General features: G+C 37.8%; 1 protein-coding gene across 6 annotated transcripts in view; it reads right to left on the bottom strand.

Annotated features, from left to right (window-relative positions):
* Nucleotides 1-13,072, bottom strand: part of THEMIS (thymocyte selection associated) — a 203,592-nt gene extending 190,520 nt beyond the window's left edge. For 5 of the 6 annotated variants that reach the window (XM_020987008.2, XM_020987005.2, XM_020987006.2 and 2 more), the window contains exon 1: nt 12,808-13,071. In XM_020987008.2, the coding sequence (XP_020842667.1) occupies nt 12,808-12,898 (91 nt within the window). In that variant the 5' untranslated portion in view covers nt 12,899-13,071. Of the gene's footprint in view, nt 1-12,807 lie in introns of all 6 variants that reach the window. The other variant, XM_078155156.1, reaches the window with a different exon arrangement.
* Nucleotides 13,073-15,130: the final 2,058 nt, after the last annotated feature.

Below are 15,130 nucleotides of genomic sequence, written 5' to 3'. Positions count from 1 at the left end.
TTGTACTTAAAACTAAATACCCACCCAGCAATTCAGATTTTATATCATTATAGACCACAGATAGTGGAGCCAACAAATTATACTACCACATGTGTTTTATCTTTCTGTCACTATTAGGAAAAAGATTCATAATCACACCTTCCTCAGAGTCAAGTGTGTGAAAGAAAGCACAAGAAAAGTTTGTTGGCTGTGTTTGTGGGATCATTATGCAAGGGGGAAAACATATAAATCCACAATTGTCTTAATTACTTCCTGATGTAAGTCCACATTGGACAGACAAGATTATTCTTTACTTAAAATAAAAGCAAATCATCCAGGGTGAATCCTTTATAGCAGATTTGAATACTCGATTGTCCTCAAATACGGGTGTCTTTGGCACATGTTCAATTAAGCCAACAATGTAGAAAGTGTACTCCTAGTTGATTTTGTTCTGCCACTGTTGAAAACGATATAGCAATAATTATTTTCATCTGAGGTTTTCTTGCTTCATTTATTACACGCCTGTTTTCCAAAACAGCTCTTTGTAGTTTATAAAAAAAAAGTTTAGGAAAAAATGTTTCATGCACTTTTGTATATAATTCAAATTTAAAAGAAAATACTAAACTTTTCAGGTTCATTTACATATTTAAGTTTTAAGGTTCTGGACCCTTATTTTCTCATTTTTTTCCAGTGATTTTAATTACATTTACCTAACATGGTTTTGGCAGCAAAATTATCCAAAAGCATCAGGACTAAGAAGATAAAAAAACTGCAAAAGATTTTTAAGGGAAAAAAAATTAAACCTTACTCAAAACAAGGTGACACCTGAAAACATAGATTCAGTCCAGTGAAAAGCGTCCTGGATTTGAAGTAAGATGGCCTGGCTTAAAGGCATGTCTCTGCCATGAGAACTACCTAGAGTCAGGTGGTGGTGCAGTGGCTAGAGCTCAGAGCCTGAAGACAGCAGGACCTGAGTGCAAATCCAACCTCATTTACTACCTGTGTGACCCTGGGTAACTCACAATCTCTGCCTCAGTTTCCTCAAAGGTAAAAATGAGGGAAATAATAGAACCTCACTCACAGGGTTGTTGTGAGAATCAAATGACATATTTATAAAGTACTTAGCATAGTGTCTGCTCCATAATAGGTGCTCACTAAATGCTTTTTTCCTGCCTTCTATTTATTGTCTGTTTGGACAAGTCATTTAACATTCTGGAACTCAGTTTTCTCATCTGTAAAATAACTTCCAATGTCCCTTCTAAATCCAATCTATGATATGATATGACCAAATCTGAAATCTTCAAGTATTACTAAGTCAATAAAGGCCAACTATGAGTGGATTTTTTTTCCCCCAAAGGAACAACTTTTCAAAATGGAACCTTGTCTGCCTTCTTAGCACCCTATCTCACACTGCTGCTTCAAAGGCATAATTACGAAGTTATTACCTATTTCAAACACCAGCCACAGAGAACATTTTTCTTTTATTGAAATACTTAGGTATAAATGCCTTAAATTCTTCATTGCTGGAGGTGAATAGGAGATAGACAAATGAACTTATAGATTCTGATGAAACACCAAGACAGCTCCTTCTGACCAAAATCATCACCAAGAAGCATCACAGAATCATGCTTTCTGCTTGAGAAATTCATTACAGGATAACTACAAATCACATAGGATTATTTTAATAACTTTACTCACATTTTCAATACAGCTTTAGAGATATTACTTTCCATGAAAAACTATCGCTCTGCATCATTTCATTTAACAGGAGCTCTTTCAATAAAATATCTTGTATCACTAGAGAGGGCACCATTCCAAAAGAGCTGCTATTTGATTTGGTTCTAGTTGATATAGCTGAAATTATTGTGGACCATACTAAAGACACTAAAAAAAGGTATGGGGGGAAAGCACAAGTTTTTCTTTTGTTGGAATGCTTAAAGCCTATGAAATGCTAAAATGAGAAAATAGAAGGCTAAACTTTTCAGAATTAGGATTTGGCATTTTTTTTTTACTGGCTGTGCCTCTGATTAAATTAAGCCTTAAAAAAATAATTAAATGCAATTAGCCATAAAATAATTACATTGGCATTAAAACAGAGAAAACATTTGCAATATAAATTCTCAAACCTGCACTGGATCCATAAAATGCATGGCCATATAATATATAACTCACTAAATATCAATATTTGTAAAATTGTTTCAGAGACCTTTGAGGCAAAGCTTTACTTTCATCTAGTGAATGGTTTCATGTCTCCAATTTGAATAGAGTAACCCTACCCAAAGATGAACATGGGTATCACACTGATGATTTGTTTCTTTTACTCAGTTACTTTAATAGTTCAGTTTTAATAGTCTCACAACAGCTGCTAGTAAATAGTAATAAAATGTAGTTAAGATTCACTGCTATAAGGATCGGGGCAGCTGGGTGGTATAATGGGTACAGCACTGGCTCTGGAGTCAGGAAGATCTGGGTTCAAATCTAGACTCAGAGACTTATTAGCTGTATGACCTTGGTCAAGTCACTTAACCCTGTTTGCCTCAGTTTCCTCATCTGTAAAATGAGCTGGAGAAGGAAATGGCAAACCACTTCAGTATCTTTACCAAGAAAACCCCAAATGGAGTTAAGAAGGGTGGGACATGATTTATAGACCAACCAAAGACAACTATAAGGATCAATGTTATTTAGGGGAAAGAGCATCAGCTTTGGCATCAGAACATTTAGGTTCAAATTCTGGCTGTAATGTTAACTTCCTATAGGATCTTGGAATTAAGGTCCTTCTGTGAACCTTAGTTTTCTCATCTATAGGCAGAATAAGGTAGTTGGACTAGAATAGTTCTAAAATCTTTTGAAACACTAAATTCTATGACTCTAAAATAACATTATCCTTAGGATCTCTGGATCAAGTCCTTTTTGAGGTTTTGGAAAATATGGACTGAATTCACCACAGTATTTAACCATTGGAAAGTATTAGGTGATAGTGGTTTAAATGATGGATAGAGGGTGGAAAGTAAAGAGGTGATGGGGAATTTTTAGACATGACACTATTCTTTAGATCTCCATCAGTTTCCATGCAATGTATGTTCACAGTTTGCTTATTTTTTTTATCTTCTTCACATTATCTAGAGATTTCACACAGCTGAGATTTTCAGCAGGTGGAGGCTCTGTTAGAATAACTGTTCTGAGATTTTCTTCCCATTACAAAAGAGTGCCTGCAATACTTCTGACAGATGCAATAGTCATGGAAATAAAGGGTTGCCCAGTTAACCCCAGCTATGTGGGTGACTTAAAAAATTGTGGGTGGGTGGTAAGAAAGCTTTTACAGGGTATCTCTAAGGTAATCAAGGCTTTTCTGTACCAGTCATTCAATTAATGATGTATTAACATTGTTGTAGCAGAAACCATATGTCGAAATTTTGAGCCTTGTCAGTAGAAGCGTTATTTAGAAACCCAGCAAATACAGGTATTGATATAGCTAGAGGGGAAAGACTCCTTTGAGAGAACAGGTCTCTCAGGGATGGACTTAAGGTACAGAATTATACTTATATTTTTGACCAAGTATGGATTTGTTTTGCTTGATTATCCTTATTTGTTATAAACATTGTGCTTTTCTTTTTACGTTAGGAGGGAGGTATTGAGCTGAGAGGATAGGGCGTGTTGCCAAAAAGAAAGAAAAAAGATGAAAAAAGGGATCATTGAAGTACTTTTTAAAATGAGCATAAGGGGACTGAAGCAAGTCCTGAAGGTGACACAAACAAGCAAGAAAACAATGGAAGTAATATGTGGAATTTGTTACATACTTTTTAAAAAAGTGAAGCTATACTTATATGTATACTCTTTTTCTGTTCTACTTTGTATATGGAAATATTCCTTCTTTTTGGTGTTCGTTAAATTTAGAATTAAAAATTAAAAATTAATAAAAAGGGGTAAAGAAGGGGAAAGCCACCCCTTGCTTTTCAGAGCTTGAAGGCATCTTTCATGCCCTAAGATGAGTCACTGGTTTCTATTTGCATTAACCTTGCAGGTGCATTTATCTTGCATTTATTGCATCGATGCAGAATTTTATCATTGTCTAGCCTGTGGTCTATTCCACTAGCATTGAAACAAGGGCAAGGGTGGAAAGAGTTTTAAAGAGCAAAGACAAAAAAGCCTGTGTAATTTCTCACTCTGAATGTAATGAAAGCCAGTTTTTAAGATGGTGTTTGTTACTCAAAACAAAAGAAAGATTCTAGGTGTGGTAATGAACGCCTATAATCTCTGCAACTGTGGAGGCAGAAGCTGGTGGATCACTAGAGCTGGGGGCTCTGAGCAGCAGTAGGACTAAAGCTGATTAAGTCCTCATTAACTAAATTCAGCACCATGATGATGAACCTCCAGTATCTGGGGACCCCCATACTACCTAAGGTGGGGCAAACCAGTGCAAGTCAAAAATGGAGCAGGTTAAAGCTTCCATGCTGATGAGTGGTGAGATCAGGCCTTCTGAACAGCTGCTGCATTTTCAATTTGGGGAAGATTATCTCAAAAAAAAAAAAAGAAAGGAAGGAAGACACAGGGCCCCTTTCTGTTTGCCTCAATAATAGTAGCATACCAAATTATACATAAACAGTAGCTGTCACACTAAGCAAAGTTATTTAAAAGCTCTTCATGCCAAGATTAGACAGTGATATTTTCAGGTCCAACAATGGAAGTGTACATTGTTAAAGTAAATCACAGGAAGGTCTAAATGAGGTAAAGGCAAAAGAATGGGTAACTTTAAGAAAGGCAGTGGATGGAATGTTAAGCATGTTATGCTTTGGGGTTAGGGAGTAGAGCTATGAATCAGGCCAAGATGGTGAGAGCAAGAAAGAAGTTGCTTCTGTCAATAATAGAGAGAGGATAGTCTAAAAATGGGGAGTACAGAAATGTCTCTGCTGATGAGAGAGATGCTGGGGAAAGAACATGGAAACAAAATCCCTCATTAAGAGTGGATATGTTGTAGGTGGGTACTATTGTGGTAAATCACAAGTAGATATATGAAACAGTGAATAACTCAGGGAATAGATGGATATTGTGTGTATACAAATACATACATACTAAATTATATACTAAGGATAGCCACCATACTAAGTAATAATGTTTTAAAATCCCCTTGTGCCATCTATGTATATATTCACACATCTATTTTATACATATATGCATATTATATGTCCATACATATTATAAAAGTTCTCAATCAATGCAATATACTTTTAATCTCAGCCCCGAAAGGGAAAGAAAGAAAGAAAGAAAGAAAGAAAGAAAGAAAGAAAGAAAGAAAGAAAGAAAGAAAGAAAGAAGAAGAAAGGAAGAGGAAGAAAGAAAGAAAGAAGGAAGGAAGGAAGGAAGGAAGGAAGGAAGGAAGGAAGGAAGGAAGGAAGGAAGGAAGAGGAAGGAAGGAAGGAAGGAAGGAAGGAGGGAAAGAAAGAAGAGAGTGAATGAGGAAAGAAGGATGGAAAGAAAAAAGGAGAGAAAGAAAGGAGGGATAAGGGAAGAAAGGGTGGAAGAAAGGGAGAAAGGAGAGAAAAGAGAGAAAGGAGAAAGGCAGAAAGAACATTTCCTTTCCTATCTCCTCTAACACTCCATATTCTAAATGTCTGTTAAGCTCTGGCGCTCCATAATAATGGAATTTTCTTATGGAGTCAGACATAACCTGGAAGCCCTCTTTACAGCAATAGTACTTGAGGGATGTCCAAATCTCTCCCAATTTTTAGAATTCAAGGTGGGGTTTATTTTGTTTTCCTTCTTCCCAATGTCTCTGTGTCTCTGACTACAACTCCTACAACTCTGTAAACCCTTCCCCAATGTGCTTAATAATTAAGCAAGAAGTCTCCTCAGTCTCCTGACATGGAAGAAAATTCTGGGCGACCCATTAGAACAGTTCTTCCAATAATAAACAGGAGAAGCTTTCAGATGAGCAGATCAATATGGAAGGCAAAGAGAAAGAAGGTTGGCAACCAGGAGTAATCTCCTGTACCAGTCATCTGTCAGGGTAAAATCTTCTAAAGCTCTCTGACAGGATTTAACTCAAGTGGCACCTTATAGAGCCTCAGTTCCAATTGATTTATGTTATGAGGATAGAAAAAAAAAGCCTTTAACTGAGATGAGGAGATGGAAATTTAGCACTTTCCCCCATCTTTAAAATCTGGTTGACCTTAAAATTATTTTTAATGATCGTTTAAAACCTCATTTTAATAAAATATGTTAGTAACCAGAAGAATCCATAATCTTCACTATTATAATATCATGCAAAAAGTGATAATGATGACAATGGTATTATTAACAATTCTGACATCTAGTTAAGTTAGAATCAGAAACTATCTCCTGAATGGCAGAGAGGAAAAATTATATAGTGTAGTGGAAAGAACATTGGCCTGGGGAGTGAGAACATCTAGGTTCTAGTCTTAGTCTTTCTACTGACTTATTGTGTGACTTCAGACAAATCCTAACATCTCCATATAAAAAATGGGGACAGGATTACACGTCTTCTCAAGCCCCTTACAGTTCCATTAGTCTATAAATTAAAAGAATTCCAAAAACTTTACAAGTCACATGGAGGCATTTTTATCCTTGTCTTCCTCCTTCAATAATTAAACACTTCTGGAAATTTGCCTTTTACCTAATTTAGCTTCTAGATTGTTCTGAATCAGCAGGAGATTCAGTATGAAAAGGCAGCATAACGTAAGAGTCCTGCATATGTTGGCAAAGATGTCAAAAATGGAAGCAAACAATGTTGGAATAGCTATGATAAGACAATAAAACATACACTGTGGATAGAGCTGTGAATTGGTTCATAGTGGGTAGTCTTTCACCAGTGATCCCATTACTTGCTACATACTCTGAGAGGTAAAAGACAGAAAGAGAGGCTCAATATATAACGGAAAATTCATAACAGCACCTTTTGCGGAAGCAAAGAACTGAGAAAGAAATGAGTGCCCATCACTTGGGAATGGCTGAACAAAATGCGTTAATAAATGTAATTGAATATTACCATGCAGTAAGACAGAAGAATCTGGAGGAATTCAGAGAAACACAGCAAGATTTTATGAACTGATAAAGAGTGAAATAAGCAGGCTCAGAATGTGGGCAATAACTGCAATAATGTAAATGAAAAGAATAATAAAAGGAATCCAAACACTGGGTAATGGCAATGACATGTATTGATCTCAGAGAACTGATAATAAAGCTCACTGCCCTTCTTAGCAGAGCCATGTGATTTCAGACATAGTTACTGTATCAGGTGTTTTTTCTTAGCTATTTTTTTTTCCTTCAGAATGATGTAGGGTTCTGTTCTAGAGTAATGAGGGGTGGAATTGGATATATCCAAAAACGACTGTCATACATCAAATTGTATAATCAGCAAAGGAAATAAGGAAGTTTCACTTGTACAATTTGTATTTTAACCCCTACCTTTATATGGTGTATCCTTAGATAAGTCATCCAACCTTTCAGGGCCTCAATTTTCTCATTTGTAAAAAAAGAAAGGAATGCTTAACCTCACAGGCACCTTCTGAGGAAGGCATTTTGTAAACCTTAAGGCCCCATAAAAATATGAATTTTTATTCTGGAAGAAAAAGAAGCAATTTAGCATCCTGATACTTCAAAAATAGCTTGGCCCTTCAAAAATCACCTGGTTGATATGCTCCATGGTTCTGCATAAGATTCTGTTCAGCCACGTCTTCATAAGGGGATTCCATGAGAGAATATGAGACGGGACCAAATCAGAGCCACAGAGTTTTCATTCATGCCTAGATACATGGACATCAATCCATTTTGGCTTTGTAGATGTGGTCAGATTATTCATCGTGAGGGCTAAAATAGAACCAATGCATCCTCATACTTTAGTCTTTACCAGATCATATCAGAGACTTCCCTTTTGTCTTTAGCAACTGACATTTGTTAATACCTTGAAGCAGAAAAAAAAATTGTACCTGGTGCTATATCTACATTTTGAAATTAAAGGTTTGTCTAGATTAAATTCAACTAACATTGTCAAGCACTTATGGTGTGTCAGGACCTATATTAGAACAAAAAAAGTAGTCTCTGTTTTCAAGAAGCTCGTGGGGAGGGGGGATACAACATGAACACAAGTAAGTAAATATAAAAGTAATTTCATGAGGGAGGGAATGCTAATACCTGGGAGGATGAGTGAAGGTTTGGGGATGTAAGGTGGCACCTGATCTGTACTTTGAAAAAGCCAGGGAACAGAGGGAAAGAAGGAGTGAATTCTAATTTGGCACTCTGGGGGCAGAGGGGGAGGGAGGGGCAATTTGTTCATTGACACAAAGTGGAATCAAATATAAAAATGTTGACTACTGTTGATTCTCTGAATTGTGAAGGTTAAAATGGATTTCATGAATGGAGTATCTTTTAATAGAATAAATATTCCTTTAATAAGCATTATTTCTATCAATTTTCATTGATACATCCTATTTCTAATAGGCCATAATTTACTTAGCAGCAATTAATTCTTAGAAATTTCAAAGTGGTCTGTATCCATCAGCAGATACTCAATAAATAATTTTATTTTGGTGTGGACTTTAATTTGGCACTAAAAACAGTTTCCAACATTAAAATTCTCATGAACATTTTGCAACTCAAATAGGACACTTTGACATAAAACTCAACAAGGGTGTCTTACCACTTCTCTAGGAACAAAAGTTGTCAGACTCTACCAGGCATATAAGAATGTCATCAACTTTCTCTTATCTAGACTGGCATAGAAGTTCCACTGGTCCAGAAAAAGAAAATTTCCAGTCTTTGTCCTCTTCTCCTTCCCCATCCTTAATAAGGTACCATTCTGGTTATTGTCATAAATTTTCAGAGTTATAAGAGATTCTGGTTAGATGGCATAGCATATGATATAGACAGCTGCTCTTAGAGTCAGAAAGACCTGGTTCAAGTCCTGCCTCTGACAATATACTGGCTGTGTGACAATGAGCAGGTCATTTGACCACTCAGTGTACCCAGATAACTCTTTTAGACTGTCAAGTTACAGAGAACTGGCTGCACTGCAAATTAATAGAGGGAAATTCCATGCCAGGAGTTTCCTACATTAATAAAATAGCAGGTGGAGTGGGGCAGCTAGGTGGGGCAGTGGATAGAGCACCAGCTCTGAAGTCATGAGGACCTGAGTTCAAATCTGGCCTCAGACCAAACACTTGACACCTACTAGCTATGTGACCCTGGGCAAGTCACTTAATCCCAATTGCCTTAAAAAAAAAGAAAGAAAATAGCAAGTGGAGATAGAGAGAGAGAAGAAAGGGGGCCTTTAAGATCAACCCCTTCATTTCTCAGATGAAAGAATTAAAGATAAATTTTGTTACAATTCTCTTAATTAAAATTCCAATTCAGCATAGTGGCTTTGCTTTTCAATTTCTCATTCAGCTCTTCGGCAATTTAAGTTCTAATGTGGATTCCCTCTAGCAAGATGAAATGTAATAGGGATAAGAATAAAGTTTTGTAGGTAGTATCTGGGGCCATATTTGAATTCAGGTGTTCCTGATTGTAGGCCCAGTGTTCAATCCACTATGCCATCTTGCTGCCCCTGGTACCTAACCTCATGATCTTGAATTCAAGTTGCATGCTTGTTTTAAGTTTCTAGGTTTCATCTATCTGGGGCTGGTAAGTGGCTCAGTAGATAAAGTGCTGGGCCTGGAGTCAGGAAGACCTGAGTTCAAACCTAGCCTCCAACACATGTTAGCTATGTGACCCTGGGGAAGTCACTTAACCCTATTTGCCTCAATTTCTCCATCTGTAAAATGAGCTGGAGAAGGAAATGGCAAACCACTCCAGTATCTTTGCCAAGAAAACCCCAAAGGGGTCACAAAGAGACAGACATGACTGAAAAAAATGACTGAACAGCAATTGAATATGGACTACTAATAACTGGGTTTCTGTTTTTCTTCTCATGGACTTTCCAATGGGGTTACAAATTCCTCTGGACCAAGGACTATATATTATGCTGCTGAGGACTATAAGTGACCCCATGTCACCCTGTATTTTTGGACTCTCAACATGGTTCAAAAGAAATAACACTATAGTTAGAGTAATTGTCAGTCTAGAGCTGGAAGAGACATTACAGACTTTCTGTCCAAAACTCATATTTCTCAGATAAGGAAATTCAGTATTAGGGAAACTTATTCAAGATCACCCAAGTGGTAAGCTTCACCGGCAGGATTTAAATGTGTATTCTCTAACTCCAGAGCTAGTACTCGTTCACTGTACAGTGTTGAATTGGAGGATTTGGATATGATTTACAGCTTTGTTGCTTCATACATCTGGATTTGGACAAAAGTCACTTTGAGCCTCAGTTCCTTCACTTTTAAAAATGAAGACCTAGATTGTCTATTTGTTTGTACATTATCTTCACTGAAAGTTCCTTGAGGGCTGGGACTATCTTTCACATTTTTTTTTGTATCCCCAAAACTTGGCATGGTTCCTGACACATAGTAGGTACATAATAAATGTTTATTCATTGATAGATGAATATTTTGTCTAATTATATTTGCGAATCTATGATTCCTCTTGAGTTAAAAGTATGGTCTGTGACTATGGAATCATCCCTTAAAAAAAAAAAAGAATCATAGACTCTAACCCAAGAATAAGATTCAAGTCAATTGGCACCATTATCCTTCCAGTTACTTAGGCTTATAATCTTAAAGTTACTTTTGACCTTTTTCTCATCATCACCTCCTTGCTCCAATCAGATGTCAAGTCCTGTTGCCTCTATGTGTGCATTAGCTCTTGCTTCTAATTTGACTTCACTCCCATTACAGCCACCCTAGTTTGTGCCCTCATTACTTCTCATGTAGATCATCTGAGTTTTAATTTAGAATTCTTGTACCTGGCAAATTCAGTAGGACGAGTAGAAGGAATGCCAGCACAGAGTCTAACCATACCAGGAGAGGAAACAGCCCATCTGACAGAGAATTTGACCCTCATCCCCAAGGAGGTTGATGGATAGGGCAGGCCCTAAGAGAAGAATTCCATAGTAATGAAATCCTGTTGCTGATGGCTTGGGGATGGTTATGTCATGTAGCAGTGCAGGCCAAAGAGGAATAAAAAGTCAGAGATGAGGACAGCAATTTCTGAGGGGAGGATGTGTATTTCTTAGATTTCAATACTATGGGATAAAGCCCTACTTACTCTATGCTAATTCTAATGGACGATTCTAATGGTCTTACAAATGGTATTTCTGTTTTGAGTCAACCCCCTTTGCATTCTATTTTCCACACAAATTCCCAAGTAACCTTACTATGCCACCATGATTATCATATCATCTCAAAAACTTTCAGTGATATCTCATTGTATATTAAATAAAGCTAAAGTTCTTGATCCTGATGATCAAGGCCCTCCACAGGGCTTTGATCTTTCCATCATACTTTTTGCCTCCTATTCTCATAAAACTCATATCTTTTTCATTCTTTGTTCATGCAAATTCCCGTTCTTCCTGCCCCAACCCATTTGTAATAGATTCCCCTCCATTCCACCTCCCCCATTCCAAGTTTTGAACTTCCTCCCTTCCTTCAAGGTCTGACTCCAATGTCATTTCCCCCAATAAACCTTCCCTTAACCTTTCCCCATTACATCATAGGAAAGGGACATTTTCCCCCTCAGATGTTTTTTGGTGTTTTCTCTGGCTCTGCTTTATGCCCATCTCTTTCTACCATTCTACCATACCTGGCAGACCATTTATTTGTTTGTGTGTATATATATGTGTATGTATGTATGTGTGTGTATACTTATATACACATATATGCATTTGCACACATACACACTACTCTCTCTACATAGATATACACATATACATATATACATACACACACATATACATACATACATATATGAAATGTTTTATCCCTTTCTTCATTAGACTGGATGCTTTTTGAGGGCAGGAGCTGTCCTTTTTACAGCTTTGTATACCCAGTACCCAGCATAATGCTTTATCCAAATGCACTTGCTTATTAAATGTTTTATTGAGTTGAATCTATAATCTTGATTTCGATATATATGCATATGCAAGTCATGGGTGACAGCCTAAGATTTTTTTTATAAAAGACTACGTATGTTACTCATATTTTCCAAACAATGTGAAAGGACCCAAACTTTTAAAGCATCCTTTAAGCCTTTAAATAATCTCTCTTGTTCACTGTATTTCTAAGAACCTACAACAGAATTTATAATTATCCTTTTCCATTGTTTAAATCTAAATTCTGAATGTCAGATTTTTTTTGTCATGATTCCATAGAATGAGATCCTGAAATAAAGTTAAATAAACTTTAGCACAGCATTTGCTCGAATGCACCTTCAAATCAAAGGTTTGTCATTATTCCAAGTAGAAAAGTTTGGCACTGCAAAATAAGAGTGAAAGTACATTTCAGTGGATGCCAAGAAAACAAAACTCCTAATTGCCTCTAATCACCTAATCACAATCCACTAGAATATGAACTCCTGGAAGGCAGGGACTGTTTTTTTTTTATTTCTTTTTATCCCTCTTACTTAGTTGGCATATAGTAAACACTTCATTAATGATTATTGATTGATGGCTAGACCTCTTAGTCAAAAAAAAAAAGAATTCTATTTCCTTCCATTCCACTATGACCAATGTGGACTCCCCACAAATTACCATTATCTGGTCCTTTCAGCAGGTACATATGATCTCTTCCAAAACTGTTGGAATGGTTACTTTAAAAGAATTCTCGCATGGCCTTCTTAATCCTTCCCTTCCATTCCCTTTTCCGCAAAGTGCAAGAATGACGGCTACATGTCTTCTCTCCTTAATGCTTTTTTTGTTAAAAGGAAACTGCAGCTTACCTTGGAAATAGATGCCTGACTGGATCTGAAGGACTCTTGGGAGGGTTCTGGGATTCAGAGAGTGGATGAATTCCTGAAGAGTGGATGTCATTGCTGAGCCAGGAGTGTGCAGACACTTGGTGCCAACACAAGGCTGGGGCTGCTAAGAGTCACTTCATGGCAGTTAGAATCTGTGCCATCTCCCTACACACACTGAACTATGGGGGTGGGGAACCCATAAGGAAGGTGCTAAAACTTCTACATTGTCCTCATTGTGGTCTTCATTTCCTTCCAACACTAAAGTAACACAGGATGGGGGCGGGGTGAGTGAGTCTGAACAGCTGCCACAGAATAAGAATGCCAAGTATGGTTCTCATTGCCTACTACTTCCCCAGGTGTCTTTTTGCAGCCTAGACAAAACTGTTTGCGGTCAAAGCTGCAGGTGAAAGGACTACCTGAACAGAAGGAGAAAATGATCTCTGACACTAAGCTAAGATGCAAAATTGTGTTATTATGTGGCCCATTTCACACAGACTTTCTATCTGATCACTTACTTACCAGGCCCTATGTGACTGCAATTGTACGTGTCTCTCTCTGTGTCAACTGATTGTATAAGTAAATAAGGAACTTAGTTTCCTTGTCTGTATGTTGAAGATGCTATGCTAGCTGATCTGTAAATTCTGTTCTAACTCTCAGTTTTATTATTGTAACCATTTTCACAAAGGCTGTCTCTAGACATGAAGGACTGAGATACACTTTAAGAGATTTCTCAATTATTTATCTCATTTCTTTCTTACCAAATCATCTGTGAATTTCCTATCTCATGTCCCCCAGTGTGACAGTAACTAACTCACCTTGCAGGAACAAAGCTCAAAGAGTGAATGAGTTTATTGAAAAGTCAGTGATCGTATCAGAGCCCTTATTAAAGTAAAAACACCTGAGGGTGACAACTCTAACCAAGGAGCCTGGTTTCAGTCAGTTATGGAATTACCCTGGGTTTGGTACCACAGGAAATCCTCCTCCTCCTCCTCCTCCTCAGCACTCTCCTCTATAGTTACCCCAGCTAACTACACAGTTCCATCCTTCCTGTACCCCCTATCTCCTGCTCCATCACTATGTACACACAGATAACTCTTCCTACAGCTCCTAACATGTTGCAGGTCACTGCTTCCCATCACTAAATTCCACTGTGGCTCTCTCAGTCACAGTATTTCCTGAAAGCTCCCTTGAGCTCCTAGTAAATGAGGGCAGACATCTTCTTCCATTGTTGGATATGGTGTCCTATCTGCCATGTCATTTTCATTGCTATTCTCCTTATCTCTCAGAAGAAAGTATGACCATTCTTTATTTCAGGGAACCAGATCTCTGTGAAGTTCCCATAGATGAAGAGCACTTTGGAGTCCCTGGCAGATTAAAGTATAGATTAGGGGTGGGGAACCTGTGGCCCTCTATGTCCTCAAGTACAGTTCTTTGAACTTCACAGGACAAATCTCCTCATTTTGGGGGGGGGGGTAAGGCAATTGGGGTTAAATGACTTGCCCAGCATCACACAGCTAGTAGGTATAAAGTCTGAGACTGAATTTGAACTCAAGTCCTCCTGACTCCACGGCTGGTGCTGTAACCACTGCACCACCTAGCTGTCCGACAAATCCCCTAAATAAAAGGACTTGTGTAAAACTTGAACTCAGTTAAAAGGCCACACCCAAGGACCTAGAAGGCCACATGTGCCCTCGAGGCCGCAGGTTCCCCACCTCTGGTACAGATCAAAAACTCATGAGCAGATAGGTGGTGAGGTGTATAGAACACTGGACCTGGAGCCAGAAAGATCTGAGTTCATATCCAGCCTTAGATAGCTATTGGTGATGTGACCTAGGAAAATCACTTAACTTTTGTTTGCCTCAGTTTCCTTTTCTGTAAAATGGGAAATGATAATAATAGCAATTATCTTTCAGGGTTGTTTTGAGGATAAAATGAGATTTGTGTGAAGTGCTTTGCAAATCTTAAAGTAACCTAAATGCTAGCTATTACCAAAGCTGAAGCCTTCCCTTCCTCAGGTGGTGTTTCCTATGGCTTCTGCCATGAAACAAGAAGTCTCCTGGGGACTGGAGTTATAACTTCTTGCATCCTACAAGCAAGTTCCCCTCTTTAATACCTTGTTACCTGAGGGTAACTTTCACAGTCCTAGCTATGTGCCCATCATCTAAGAATTGAGCATCCTTTCTGTGGCACCTCTTTCTATGAGTCTAGGAGTTTGGAAATGTGCCTTAATTTTTCTCTCCCATTGCTTCTCAGTCTCCTATGATTCCTCTTGGCAGTGTTATTGAAATTACCTGGGGCTGCTTAT

This window comes from Phascolarctos cinereus, unplaced genomic scaffold, assembly GCF_003287225.1.
Source record: "Phascolarctos cinereus isolate Bilbo 61053 unplaced genomic scaffold, phaCin_HiC Scaffold_5;HRSCAF=322, whole genome shotgun sequence".
NCBI classification, from domain to species: Eukaryota; Metazoa; Chordata; class Mammalia; order Diprotodontia; family Phascolarctidae; genus Phascolarctos; species Phascolarctos cinereus.
This window is presented reverse-complemented; position numbering and strand designations above follow the sequence as displayed.